Raw genomic sequence first — 15,207 nt, 5'->3', positions numbered from 1 at the left:
TTTCGCAGAACAAATGAGCACTTGAAGGCTCTCCTCAGAGAAGATATCTGCAGATGTATATCAAAATTTTAAGTTGAGGTACCGCTCCATCTCCTTCAAATTGGCAAAAAAGTGCTAAAATTCAATACTTGTAGCTTTGTAGCATTTTCTTTTTTACTTGTTTCTATAAACACCATTGTCTTCCCTGAACTTATTTATTGGAGAAGAAAGGAATGAGAAGGGGACTAGACCTGTGATTTCATTGGGAACTCCAGATTAGGAAATTCCCTCTACCAATTAAAATGAGCACCTTGATAATCTTAGCATGTTGCCCAGGTAGCATAGTAATAGTCAGAGATAAAACGTGAACCCAGATCTTTCAGTCTTCAAGACCAGGTCTCTATCCACTACATCATTCTACATCATAACTTTTTTCAAAAATATGAAGGAAACCCCCAAAAGACCTTGTGTTTCCAGAAAGGGAGGGAAGTTGAAATCCCCTTTTAAAAGCAGGTTTGGGGAGACAGAAACTTAACTCAGGGGAAAGAATGAGTAGGAGAGAAGGCACAGGGCTGGGGTCATTACATATCATGGCTTGCTGAAGAGCAGGTTTCACAGGTCTGGTTGATGCCTTCTTAGTTTGCATATTGGGGTGTGTATTTGGGAGGGTGGTAGGTGGGAGGAGGCTATACTTAAGAAATTTCCATTCAAGTATGGCCTGATGTACCCTATGCCAAGCTAAATAACTGGGATACAGGTCCTAAAGCTCAAGGGACAGCAGTAGAAGGTGGCATCCAAGAACAAGCATGGTCGAAACCAGGGTTGACTTGATGGGACACTCAAGAGGCAATATCCAGGCTCAGGCTTCAGGCATCTAGTACCAAGGATAAGAAGAGATTAAGCGTAATCAATTTCAATCAATCTGAAGAACTTCATACTCTATGTGTACATGCATTGTTTTTAAACCTGGCCAGGCGTAGAGAAGCCCACCCTCCAGAGTCCTTTAAATGTTTTTGGCATCATAGATTCAGAGCTAGAGGGAAACTTAGAGGCCATCTAGTCCAACTGACTAATCTTACAGATTAAGAAACTTGAGGCCCAGAGAGATTAAATTACTTATTCAAGGTCATATTGGTAGTAAGTAGTAGGGTTGGGATTTGAACCAATGTCCTCTGAGTCTAAACACGACATTCTTTCTACTCTGCCATGCTGCCTCAACTTCCCACTGCTGCCACCCTCACTGATCCTCATAACAATGACCTCCTCTAAACCGTGGTGACAGGGAGAGTTGAGAAGGGATCAATAAGGCTCTTCTTCCAGCTCTAAAATCTTGCTATTCTGTGATTGTCTGTGTCTACTCCATGGACAACAGACTAGTCAAACAGTAGATGCAGAATTACAGAGGGAGGACTTCCTTCCATCTACCATTTTGGAAAACCAGCTGTTGCACGCTTCTGAAGGTAGTGGTGCCTAGGCAACTAGGAGACTTCTCAACTAGGCTGAGAAGTCTCTTTGCCATACCGGGGGAGCTGAACCTGAGGGCAGGAGGGTACAAATTAGGCTGAGCAGTTTCAGGATCCAAGAAAAAGGAGGAGGCTGAAACCATAGGACATTAAGGTGGACATCATGAATGCCCATTTATTAACTAACAGGTGTTCTGATGCAGAACAAAGTACAAAGCATTTTTGAATTAGCAGCCATGAGCCTCCAAGATGCCTAATGTACCACAGGGGTGAGTAATTTAGACAAAAAGGAAAACAGCTTATTTATTCATTGACCCAGTTTTTCTTAATGCTGAAGAAAGTATGCCCATGCCTATTTGTAGATAACCCAGGGCATGAACTTCTAAAAAGCACATTTGAGCATTGTTATTTACACTACAAAAGGAGTTTTAAGGTGACCAAAGAAGTGAACCCAGTCTCCTTCACATACCAAGCTCCATTTAAAATGTGGTTTTTAACCTAGAAAAAAAATCTAGTTACATACAACTTCTTAAAAGCATACAGACTACATAAGGTAATGCTCACCAACTGGTAATAGTAACAGAGAGTCACAGATCTTAAAGCTGGTCAGAGATCACCCAGATCTTCATTTTACAGGTGAGGAAATTAAGCCTCAGGGAAGTCAAGTGATTTGCCAAAGTTCCCAACAGTAAAAAAGCAGAGATCTTTTAAGTGTTGGTCCTCTGATTCCAAATTCAGTTCTCTTAAAATGGTTCAGGGGCAGCTAGATGGCAGCCTGGAGTTCAAATATGGCTTCAGACACTTCCTAGCTGTGTGACCCTAGGCAAGTCACTTAACCCTGTTTGCCTCAGTGCTCATCTATGAAATGAACTGGAGAAGGGAATGGCAAACTGCCCCAGTATCTTTGCCAAGAAAACCCCAAATAGGTCCCTAAGAGTTGGACACAACTGAGAAACAACCAAGAGGGTTCAACCAAATGGTTGAATGTTCACTAGTTGAATTTCATAGTCCCCTGGCTCTAATATGTCCTGAATAATCTTTTTTTTTAAATGGTTTATTAATGCCTTTCATTTTGGGGTCACAGTCATCTTTTGGATGTGTTGTTTTGTACTCTCCTATCATCCCATCTCTAAAACTGAGTCCTCCATTGTAACAAAGAAATACAGTTAAGTAAAGACAACTGATGCTGTGACCACATCTGATAACGTATATAACAGTCTGCCCAAGTAGGTAGTCCCCTGGCTCTGTGTAGGAAGGCGATAGGTATATTTCATTTTTTGTTCTTTGGGGACAATACTAGTTTTCGTAGTGACTCAGTATTCTATACAGGGCCAATGGGCCTGCAAGTAGACCCTGCATTTTCAGCATGGGTGAGATGGGGAGACCCAGCCTTGGACGGAGAGGAGAGGAGAGGAGAGGAGAAGAGGGGAGAAGAGGGAAGAGGAGAGGAGAGAAGCTAAATAATTAGGTTCCATGGTGAGAAATCCTTGTGTGTCAGTCATAAAACTCTGACGATAGAGTCTCAGAAAGGCATATGATAAGCCCTAAGAAAAGAAATAAGGTCTGTGGGGGTGTCCTACCCTAGTTCCATATAAAAGAAGTTTCTAATTTTCCCAGCAAGAAGAATAAAGAGCAAATTGACAAATCAGTGATCTATTTACACTTGCTGTCTATTTGTTGATTTTCTATTTTTTAAAGTGATAGGTTGAATCCTTTTTCTATTGTTAGGTATATATTCTCAGAGATATGATTTTTCCTCTGAGATCTGCTTTAGCAACAGCTTAGGAATTTTTGTAGGTAGTATCATCATCATTCTCTTTCATGTAGTTGTTGATTCTGCCAGATATTCTTTAACTCACTCTTGTCTTCAGGATGTCATCAATACATTTCTATCGACAAAGCTAATGTTTTGCTCATTTTAAACAACTCCAGACTCTGAGGATAGGCTCTGTTTTCCTCCCACACGTACCCCAAATTTGACTTATAAAAAAATTGGATGCAGTTGACTATTGATTTTTTAGTGTATTTTTTCTTTTAAAGAGATCTCATTTTCAGGATAAGTCCTATTCCGGCATGGCCTCAATTCAGACCAATACCATAATCAGGTCTGGCTTGATTAAAACTTTTACTGCCATGAAGAAATTAAACTATATGGATGGCCACTAGTAAGCTTGAAATTTCTATGCCTGTAGGTGGGCGAATAAATCAGCAGCATCTTGGATAGCCCTGCCCCAGATGATAGCCCTGCATACTTGAAGGCAGCCTTTGTGTCCCCTCAGCAATAGTCATGTATCTTGAACTCAAGGCCCTCCACCATCCTTGCCAACCTCCTCTGGACACTTTCCAGCTTATCAATATCCTTCTTAAACCATAGTGCCCAGAACTAATAGAATGCTCCAGAGGAGGTCTGACAAGGGCAGAAAACAGTAGGATCAGTGCCATCTTGTTTCTGGAGATCATTCTCCTCCTAATCCAGGCCAAGAGTGCGTTAGCTTTTTTTGGGTGGGGAAGGGAGGGTAGCATATTACAATGCTGTAATTGTTAATTAACTTGATTAATTGTAATTAAATTGAGCTTACATTTTCTTTATTTTTCTTGAGGGTTTTTTTGTGTATGTTTTCTTTCACAACACGACTATTATGGATATGTTTTGCATGACTACACATATATAACCTATGTGGAACTGTTTGCCTTCTCAGTGACAGGGGGTGGGGAAGGAGGAAGACAGGGAATTTGGAGCTCAAAGTTTTAAAAACAAATGTTAAAAATTGTTTTTACATGTAACTGGGGAAAAATTAAATACTAAATAAATACAAAAAAATTAAAAATAAATAAATTGAGCTTACATTATAATACTCCCTTGCCCCAAATCCTCTTCAGAACTACATATGTGTGTGTCTATGTGTATGTGTATGTATATGGGAAAGATTAGCATCATGGTTTTTCTAGCACCTATCCAATGATGTGTGTATGTATATGTATATATGTATGTATATGTGTGTAGGTATGTATGTGTATATATATATATGTTTATGTGTGTATATGTATGTATATGGGAAAGACCAGCATCATAGTTTTTCTATGACCTATCTAATATGTGTGTATGCATATGTGCATGTGTGTGTGTATATGTATACAGGGTGTTCCTAAAGTCTGGACACATAGGCAAAAATGCATATTTTTCAGAAATGAAATGAATGAAATTTTCAACAACATTTTATTTAATTGGAATATTAACAAATAACATCTTCAATATGATTTCCATCATTTGTGATGCAAAGGTTGATGTGCTTTGCAAGATTCACATGAACTCCATGCAATAATTCCACACTGCCATCAGTTTTAGCACATTCACCCTTTATGCATTCAATCAAGTGTGTTGCATCTGTGATTTTCATTGAGTACACCTTCTCCTTTAGCATGCCCCAGAAAAAGAAGTCAAGGGGGCTAAGGTCTGTTACTATTCCAAATATTTCAAAATATGCATTTTTGCCTATGTGTCCAGACTTTAGGGACACCTTGTATACATGCCTCTGCAATATGTTTGTAGAGCTGATGTTTTTTGTACCCAAGGTTACCGAATTGAATTTTATCTCTATTGAATTTTATCTTATTAGGTTCAGCCCAATGCTCTCACCTGTCAGAGTACTTTGGGGTCTGTTTTGTTTGACTTTCATCAAAGTTCAAAGATTTGATATAGTGGAAATATCTGTATTTGGAATCAAGAGATCTGAAATGGAATCCCAGATCTGTTACTTACTCCCTATGTAATCTTGGGCCAAATCATTTCCTTTCTTTGGCCCTCCAGTAAAATGAGTGTTGAGACTAGTTTTTTTTTTAGGTTCTGAATCTATGATCTTATGATCAAAGTGCATGACTTTTTGCTTTCTTAGATCCCGATCAGTCAATAAGCATTTATTCATTAAGCACCTACTATGTACCGGGTACTGTGCTAAGCACTAGTGATACAAAAAGAGGCAAAAGACAGTCACTGCCCTCAAGAAGCTTATAATCAAATAGCATGTATATAGAATAGGGGTTGGACTAAATGTTGGTGATGAGTATCTGAATCTAAACTAGACACGCAGGCTGGGAGGTGTGCTATACTTTAGAAAAGAAATTTTCAGGAACTTGTGTGGTGTAGTGTATAGAGCATGGGGCTTAGAGTCAAGAAAATTTGATTTTAAAGCCCCAGTCTCTTACTAGCTGTGTCACCCCAGTCAAACCACTTATTCTTTGTGGAACTCAGTTCCATCATCTATAAAATGGGGATAATATTAGTCCCTATCTCCCAGGGCTATTGTGAGGATAAAAATGAATTAATAATTGTAAAGCACTTTGCAGAGCTTGAGAAAAAAACAAAAATAAATCTTTAAAAAGTATCAAACACTAAATGAATAAATGCTAGCTATCGTCAAGCCCCAGTACCTGTTCTGCAGCTACTTCATAACCATCCGGGTTCATGGAAGGCAGGATGTGAATCCTTGTGTTGTGAATCAGCCGGACGATGCGTTCATTCCTCTGGCGGTACTCTTCGCACAGGAACTCACAGAGTTGGATCAGCAGCTCTCTCCCCAGAACTTCATTCCCATGCATGTTTCCAATATACTTAAATTCTGGCTCCACTGTAATTGTAATAAAACTACATTACTCTTAAAGCTAGGAAGGGAAGGAAAGAGATGGAGTTGACACGGCATCTCTCTGGATAAACATCCAGTCTTACAACAGTAGTTTTGTTTGTTTTCAACAGGCAGATCACAGGAGAAGGAACTCTGTCTTCGGAGGTGGAAGATTTGAGGTGAAAACCCCAGGTCTGTCATTTACCATCTGAGTGACTTTGGATAAGTCACTTCATCTCTCTGGGCCTCAGTTTCTTCATCTGTAAAATGAGGATTTGGACCAGATGACCTTCAAGGTCCCATCCAGCTCAAAATGATACTATGATCCTATTTATGTGAACAAGTCATTTAATCTCTTGGGGCCTCAGTTTCCTCAACTAAAAAATGGGGGATTAAACAGCCTTTAAGTTCCCTTCTGGCCCCAAGAACAGGACCCACCTCTAACTTTTATCTCCAAAGGCTTCAGGAGGGTAGGGTAAGTTCCTCACCATCACCCAGATGCTTTTAGAGACTGAATCTAAGCCTAGATTTTCTTTTTTATAAATCCAGCACTCCATCCAGTATGCCATACTGACTCTTTCTCTGTTTTAAAAAATCAAATCGAAGCATAGCATATGCTCCTTTGGGGCATTTTACTCTAACCCATTTGTAATCCTTCCTTTTCTAATTTTTTACTTCGTGCCAGTAATCAAAGACTATTAACACTAAAATAGATCTCCAAGAATATAGAGAGGGTCAATCCCAAACCTGCACTGTAAAATTCCTGTTTCATTAAAAATATAGTGATTATGGGGCAGCTAGGTGGCGCAGTGAATAGAGCACCGGTCCTGGAGTCAGGAGGACCTGAGTTCAAATCCAGCCTCAGACACTTGACACATGTACTAGCTGTGTGACCTTGGGCAAGTCACTTAACCCCGATTGCCCTGCCAAAAAGCAAAAAAAAAAAATATAGTGATTGTTAAACATACCATTAGAAGCTTAGCTTTTCCCAGTACTTATGGCAGTTCACTCCTCTTTCTAGCAGGACAGGCTTGTTGCCAGTCACAGGATGGGGAGGAACCTTAGAATTTATGGTGTCCTTAAACTGAGATCATCTAAAGCACATGTTCTTAACCTCTAAGGAGGTCCCTAGATAGATGTCTGTGAACTTGAATGGGCTGGGGGTGCTGGGGAGGGGAATTGCATCTTTATTTTCACTAACCTCTCACTGAAATTTAGTACTTCCTTTAATTATGAATGTTGGCCACAAACCGTTATTCTAAGAAGAGGCCCAGAGGCTTCTCCGGACTGCCAAAGGATTCCATCCACCCCCTCACCCCACCCCCTGGGGTTAGAACCTCTGTTCTGGTGAAAATCCTTAAATAAATGAGAAGGAAGACAGACCCCATAGCAGTGAAGTGACATACCTAATGTCTCATAGTGAATTTCTATAGCAGAACTAGGATTAGAACCTGGGTCTCCTCACTTATCTACCCATTGTTTGACTCTCTTTCCTTACTTCATGAAGCTTCACTTTAGCCAGGCTTAGTGCCCAAAGAAATGAAGAAATGTTGATGGCTCTCTCCACCTCAGCTTCTTCTCTTGCAAAATGGGCATGATAATAGCACCTACCTCCAGGGTTTCTGTGAGGACCAAATGGGATATCTGTGAAGCGCTTTGGAACCTTAAATTGCTATATAAATGCTACCCATTATTGTTATTATTATTAGCTGAGCAGCCAGAAGAACCTCCCTACTTCTGCCTTTTTAAAGTAAAGTGAATTAAATCTAGTCTGTTTATTAAGCACCTACTGTGTGCAAGATATTGGCGGGCACAAAGACAAAATAGTTAACTGCCACTTCCCTGAAGGAGCTTACATTTTACAAAAAAAGAAAAGAGAGAGAGAGAGAGAGAGAGAGAGAGAGAGAGAGAGAGAGAGAGAGGGAGTGAGAGAGGGAGGGAGAGGGAGAGGAAGGAAGGAAAGAAGGGAGGGAGGGAGAGAGAGGGAGAGAGAGAGAGAGGGAGAGAGAGAGAGAGATAGAGGAGGGAGAGAGAGAGAGACAGAGAGAGAGACAGAGACAGAAACAGAGAGACAGAGAGAGAGAGACAGAGAGACAGAGACAGAGAGACACAGAGAGAGAGGGAGGGAGGAAGGAAGGAAAGAAGGGAGGGAGGGAGGGAGGGAGGGACGGAGAGAGAGAGAGAGAGAGAATGAATCTTGGCAGAAATCAGAGTAATAGCTTGAATACAACCAGGATGGCTGGCTTGTTGCTCTGAGCTGATCTGTCGACACACCTTGTAGCTTCTAGACAGATTAAATCTCCTTCATTCGCCAAATCCACACTGCATCTGTGCCAAAAACTCATTGAGCTGACCGGAAGTAGTTGGATAGCTAGAAACTGCTCTCAGCAAGAAAAGAACTAGAGATGATATCAGTGGCAACAGACTCTCCTTGTCTATTTCTTTCTCCTCTCTTCCCTCCAACCCCATTACAGCTCTTCTCTGATCACTGGCTGGTGTGTTTATTCTCCAACAAATAGCACCACTGAACTGCAAATGTTACTGACCACAAAGCTGTCTGCCCACATAAGGTAGCAAAATAATCTTTAACCACAGAAACAACACTGAAGCCAGACCTAACTTAAGGCTGTTTTACTGGTTGCTGGGTCCCTGTCATCAGTACTTTGGTTCTAATGCCTGGGTGTATTTTTTTCATTTTGAGAAAAGAACCTGCTTTGAATGCCTAAACACCCCTGAGCCCATTCCTATTATGGTAGAGACAGTGATCTGTTTCTTTTGGTTTTGAGTAGGGAGTATCATTCACACCAGAGAGGGAAAAGACCGATTTTTAAAAATTGCTTTTATCAAGCACACAGAGTTTCATGGATTTGTGCTAGGAGTTTTAAAAATTAGAGAAATACACATAATTTCTGCTTTCCCAGAGACCACAATCTCAAGTAGATAGCAATATGAAGAAATATAAAAGAGCATGTTGTTGTTCGGTCATGTCTGACTCTTTAGCACTCCATTTGGGGTTTTCTTAGCAAAGATACTGGAGTGATTTGCTATTTCCTTCTCTAGCTCATTTTTTATAGATGTGGAAACTGAAGCAAATGGAGGTAAGTGACTTGCCCAAGGTCATACAACTACTAAGCGCCAGAGGATGAATTTGAACTCAGGTCTTCCTGACTCCAGGTCCAGCAATCTCCCCACTACCCCATTTGGGTGCCCATAAAAGAGCATACAGATCCCAGCCGAGTAAGCAACAGCATCAACTAAGTATAGATCTCCCTGTAACTGTAATACTATTACCCCAGGTTTTCTGGTGCGATGGATCTAACTCAAATAGAACTAGCAGAGTATAAACCAGGGATAGGGAAATGGTAGCCTCAAGACCCCAGGTTCCCCACTCCTGGCCGCTAAACCGTACACAAGACTCCCTACTGACCATATATTGATTCAGAAAGCCACATATTAACATAATTTACCTTCTAGTGTATATTTATTTTGTTCTATATTTCCCACTTATATTTTAGTTTGGCTTGGGCCAACACTCAGGAGTATTGCAAGTCACATGTTTGACACTCTTGCTGCAATCCTTCATCCTCGTTGTGGTTCAAGTTTCCTGCCCTTGGAGGTCTTGACCTTATGGTTGTACAGTTTGGTAAAATGCCCCATTCTCTAGCTTTATCCTTAAAGACTTTACCCCCTTGCCCTCCTGCTATTCATCCCTATGCTAAACTCAACACCCACCATCTATCTTCTTTGTTCTTACATCTGGGACGCTAAAAGCTGAGCAGAAGAAGCTGGCAACTGCTCAGACTGAGCCCATCACAAAGCTACCGCTACTTAACTTCTGTAGAATCCTCAGTGCTTTTCATTAAATCCTTTCATTTTTTCCTGACCATTTCTATAACCCTTCCCAAATGGGATGTAGCAAACATTGTCTTTTCAAAAGCCCCAGAAAATTAGTTCTGTCCCTATCTCCGCCCCCATGAAAAGAAAATGAAGGCACTTCATCTCAAAATCTTTCCACATTTTCACCAGTCAACCCTTTTTTCCTTTGCTCCAGTCTCAGGGAAGCCTTTGTCCTTGATGAGGGCCACCCCACTCCTTGTGTTCTTGCTTTCATCCCCTGTGTCTTGCTTCAGGAGCTTGCTGCAACAAAAATTTTCTCTGTCTTCTTTGAACTTTATCAATCCTTTGCCTACAAATGTGCTTAAACCCTTGCAACCTTCATTTTTACTCTATCAGTCCTCACACTAACCTCTTTTTCCTTTCCATACTCAGCTGCTCTTAAGATCACCTTCTACACTGGCTGCCTCCCCCTCCTCACCACCCAATCACATTTTGGTCTCTTGTAGTTTGACTTCTAACAGCCCCACCAGAAATCATTCTCTTCCCCAAGTTACCAAAGCTCTCTTATCTTTTTTGACCTTCCTGAAACATTTGACACAGTTAATCACTCCCTCCTTGTGGTTAATCCCTCTGCCCTTGGCTTCTGCAATACTTCTCTCCTGTTTTTATTCCTGCCTCGTCTGAAGAGATCCCTTCTCAGTCTCTTTGCCCCCTAACCATGGATATCCCTCAAAACTTGGTCCTGGCCCTCCATTTTTCCTATGCTTTCTCCCATAGATTTCAACCATTTTACAGATGAAGAAACTGAGACTAAGAGTTATTAAATGACTCACCCAGGGTTACACAGCTATGAAGGGTCTGAGGCAAGATTTGAATTCCAGCCTTATTGGGTCAAAGTCTAAAAGCTGGGCCTGGAGTCAGGGAGACTCTGGTTCAAATCCAGCCTCGGACACTTACTAGTTGTGTGACCTCTGGCAAGTCACTCAACCCCTGCTGGCCTCAGTTTCCCCTAATAGTACTATAGTGAGTAAAAATGATGCTGAGATGGTTTTCTTGAGACAAGATACCATTTTAATAACAGCTGAGCAGGATCAATTTATTGGTTAGGTTTGCAGTAAACAAGAAATTGGGTCTCTCTCTTCCCCCTCCCCTTTCCTCCACCTCCTCCCTGTCTTTGTCTCTGCTTGTCAGTCTCTCTCACCAAAGACCCCAAAATGAGGCCTGACAGGGTCTTTTAAACCTGGCTACGTGTTCCTTCTGATTGGCCTGACAGTATTTCATTTAGACCTGCCCTGGCAAAGGCAAGACAATCTGGATCTGGTAAGTAGGTTGGCCTTCTGATGAGGATGATGCCTATCCTCTCTGGCACTTAAGGAATGTTTACTTGTTTGATGGCCATCAACTGCCTCTAGTAATTTTGACTGCAAAGCAAAACCACCCCAATCAGGATCTCCCCAGTAAGCCTTCCCCTAGGAGACCAAGTCACCCTTAACTTTACAACCAAGGACTAGAGAATTGCCCAGGGGTGAGGCCTAGCCCAAGCTGGTTCTTTGTTTAACTGTAAACAAAACCAAGGTCCCACTTTAAACTGGTGAGCAGATGCCCCTGGTGTCTAAGAGTGATCGCATTCTTCACATTTGGACTAGAAGGGGTCTCCAGCTGGGCTAACAGATGGGGTTTTGACAAAATGGAGAAAAAGATGGATTACAGAGAAATCTTTATTATCCAATAATACAGCAGAGTATTAATTTTCCTCAGTATCTACCTACCAGGGCTGTTGTGAGGACTAAATGGGATATTTGTCAAGTATTAGCACAGTGCCTGGTACATAGTAAACACTATATAAATTCTAGCTCCTCCTTCCTCCTCCTTATATTGTGTCACCTGGTAACCATCTCTAGAGAATCTTAAAACCTCAGAGCTCAGAAAGGACCTCAGATGCGGTCTAGTGCAACACACACCTAACCAAGATTCTTCTTAATATTATCTCCTCTAAATGGTCATCCAGCAACCACCACTAGAGCCAATTGTCTCAACGAAACTCCTCATCCATTCCCTTTTTAAAAAAAAAGTCCAGTTCAGCCTTTGTGTTTTATGTCGGAGTGTCTGTGGCTTGGTTATTTTTTCAGGAAATCAGGAGAAACTTTGGACGCTGCTTACTGGAACCTCTCATGCCAAATTTCAACAACAAGTTTTGACCCTCCATCTATCTTCCTGAGATTTCATTACTATATTTCCTGTCCAGGTTACAGAATGTATTATAAGCCAAATGCTTAATGACAAGTTATAAAGTTAGCTTCAAATGGTTTACATCCACACATGGCCAGCCAAAAATCAAGAATTTCTTCCACAATTTTTTGGTCTCTCTGAGGAGTCCATTTGCCTAAAGATATGGAAGGAAGAAGAGAGGGAGGGAGAGAGGAAACAAAGAAGGAAGAAGGGAAGAAAGGAAGAAGGGAGAGAAGGAAGGAAGAAAGGATATGGATATGGCTTTGACCAATATAAATCAAAGAGGGAAATATAATCTACTTACAACTTTCATAAAATTTAATCCTTATTTTTCCTTAAAACAAATTCTACAGATTGGCACCTCAAAACTTGCTAAGATATTTCAGAAGGGAGTGAGTTCCTGGAATTACCTCAAAATATCAGGAGTTCTCCCCTGCAATCTTAAAATGATTCATCTTCAAACTTCTTAATTTGCTAAGTTGTTTTTAGTAGTTCCACAGACTTTGATTATCTGACTTTAAAGCTGAAATGACAGGGGAAAAAGTGTCTTGCAGATTTTTTTCTTTTTCTGTTTTCTTGTAACCTAATCTCCTTCGGAAAGCCTAAAGTGAGAGTTAGTCCTACTTACTGGGACAGTTGCTTCATGTGTGAAAGTTCATTAATCTTTCCCAGTGTTCTAAACTCTGACTATAGTGCTTAGAAGCTTTTCTGGCTGACTGCATTTTAAATCTCTAAAGGTTACAGAATTCTGCAAACAACACCAATATGACACAGACATTTTACATTTTATAAAGACAGAAGCACAAGACAAAGTGACAAAACAGATGGAAACAGAACAAAGTGAGCATTACGATCCATAGCCAGACACACAGTTACAGAGGCGTGTGGTTTGAGAAAAAACAGAGACATGAAGAGGGACCAACAGACACAGGTGTGAAGTTGAAGAAAGGATATCCTTATCAAAGCTTGATCATTGGAGCAGGAAGAAGGATGGAGGGCTCTTCAGAGGAAAGGGGGGTGGTGGTGTTGGACTCTGGAAAAATCTCCAGTGGCACCTAGTCCTTTCCTACTGGTACAGGAGAATCCAATGGCCTGGTTCTGCATCCAGTCCCACTTCTGACACCAATTAATGTCAAGTGGACCGAACCAGTCTCTGTGGATGGCCAGAGCCAAATAGAGCAGGCTAGAGACAGGAGACTCAGGAGTCAAATAGAAGTTTAATTTCAAAGTGAGGGAAACAGCAAGGAGGCAGATTAGACACATGTCCCAGGGCCCCATCCCTAGTGGGGGGACCTGAGGCAGTGCGGGGAGATCTCAGTGCTTATATTAGCGGCTATGCAGTGAACTGTAACCCTCACAATGTGAGTTAACAGCAACAATGAGACAAGTTTGATTCATGACTTGGAACATAGATACAGCAGGAGCTTGTCCAAGCTCAGAGAACACCTGGTGCTAGTCAAAGCAAAACAATTGTTGTTATGCCAAGCTCAGGGTACAGCTTGCTTGCTGGGCCTTAGCTCTGGAAAACAAGGTGTCTCCTAATATCTTGACAAGGCAAATCTTGGTCATCTTGGTAAATGAAGTTCTCTTAAACAGAGGAATTTTCTTCACATCGATGACTATGTAAGTTTCCTAATTCATTGCCTTATCAGTGGCAGGAGTGCAAGGAGTACTAAGGGTGCAAGGTATAGGGCATGAGCAGTGGCACAGAGGCAGAAGAAAAAATAGGAGTTAGGACATGATAACTTTGACTAGGATATAGAAGACATGAAGAATAGTGTATAATAAGTTTGGAAAACTGCTTGGAACTAGTTTGTAGTTTTGAATACTTGGTTAAGGAGTTTATCCTCTTTTCACTGAGGATTGGAGAGCCTGGAAAGGTCACAATGGAGTAATGTAATCAGAGCAAAGAATTAGAAAGATTACATAAGCATTGATGTGAAGGCCAGATCAGGAAGGAGAGAAAATGGAAGGTAGAAAGGAGATCAGCTAAGAGTTGCCTTCCTGATAGCATGAGTATAGAAGACAGTTCATCAGGTTAACTACAGACTAAGTACAAGTTAAGTACAGACTACATCTCTGAACTAAAAAAAAAAATTAGAGTATAAAATAAAATAATATTTAAATAAAACTACATATTAGAAAAGAGCAAAAATTTCAGTAAAGTCAAGTATCTTCAGTCGCATCAGCTACTTTGTGACCCCATTTGGTGTTTCCTTGGCAGATACTGGAGTGGTTTGCCATTTCCTTCTCCAGTTCATTTTACAGATAAGGAAACTGAGAAAAACAGAGTTAAATGACTTGCCCAGGGTCACGCAGCTAGTAAGCGTCTGAGGTCAGATTTTAACTCAGGAAGAGGAGTCTTCAACTTCAGGCTAAACACTCTATCCCTGGGCACAAAGCATTTTTCACTGGCTGTCTCCCATGCCTGGAATGCTCTCCCTTCTCATTTTCACCTCTTTGCTAAAAACCCCATCTCCTACAGGAAACTTTTCCCCATCCCTCTTATTTTCAGTGCCTTCCCTCTCTTAATTATTTCCTATTTATCCTTTATAGCTTATATATACACATATTTTCTCATCTGCCCTATTAGATCGAGAGCTCCTGGAGGGCAGGGACTATCTTTTGCTTCTTTTTCCTATCTACAGCAATTAGCACAGAGCTTGGCCCACAGTAGGTATGTAATAAAAATTTAGTGACTAATTGATTAAGGAAACAAGTGGCTTTTTTTTTCTGGACAGGTGATTTCATTAGTTTAGGCAACTCCCAATGAGGAAACTTCCCCTTCTCTAACGCAGCTCATAAACTGTTTTTGCAACTTGAGATATGCCTTAGAGAGACAAGGGATAAGCAGCGGAAATAGCACAAGATCTGAAGTTATATGTCCTTGTTTTATGTCACAACTATGCCACTTACCATAGAACCACAAATCTCTGAACCTCAGTTTTCTCATCTGTAAAATAGGAACAATTATTCCTGGGCTACTCACCTCACAAAGTCATTGAGGAGAAAACCTTTTGCAAACCAAGAAGTCCTACATAACCAAAAGCAATTATTATTAAGTGGATCAAATTCCTACT

At 40.9% G+C, this 15,207-nt stretch overlaps 1 protein-coding gene across 1 annotated transcript in view; it reads right to left on the bottom strand.

Annotated features, from left to right (window-relative positions):
- CPN1 (carboxypeptidase N subunit 1) overlaps positions 1 to 15,207 on the bottom strand; it is a 51,187-nt gene that overhangs the window by 28,883 nt on the left and 7,097 nt on the right. Inside the window, exon 2 of the mRNA XM_036737041.1 lies at positions 5,871 to 6,067. Within this exon, the coding sequence (XP_036592936.1) occupies positions 5,871 to 6,067 (197 nt within the window). The remainder of the gene's footprint in view (positions 1 to 5,870; positions 6,068 to 15,207) is intronic.

The sequence above is a fragment of the Trichosurus vulpecula genome, chromosome 8 (assembly GCF_011100635.1).
Source record: "Trichosurus vulpecula isolate mTriVul1 chromosome 8, mTriVul1.pri, whole genome shotgun sequence".
In the NCBI taxonomy this organism is placed as follows: Eukaryota; Metazoa; Chordata; class Mammalia; order Diprotodontia; family Phalangeridae; genus Trichosurus; species Trichosurus vulpecula.
Note: the sequence above shows the minus strand (reverse complement) of the source record. Positions and strands in the feature narration are given on the sequence as shown.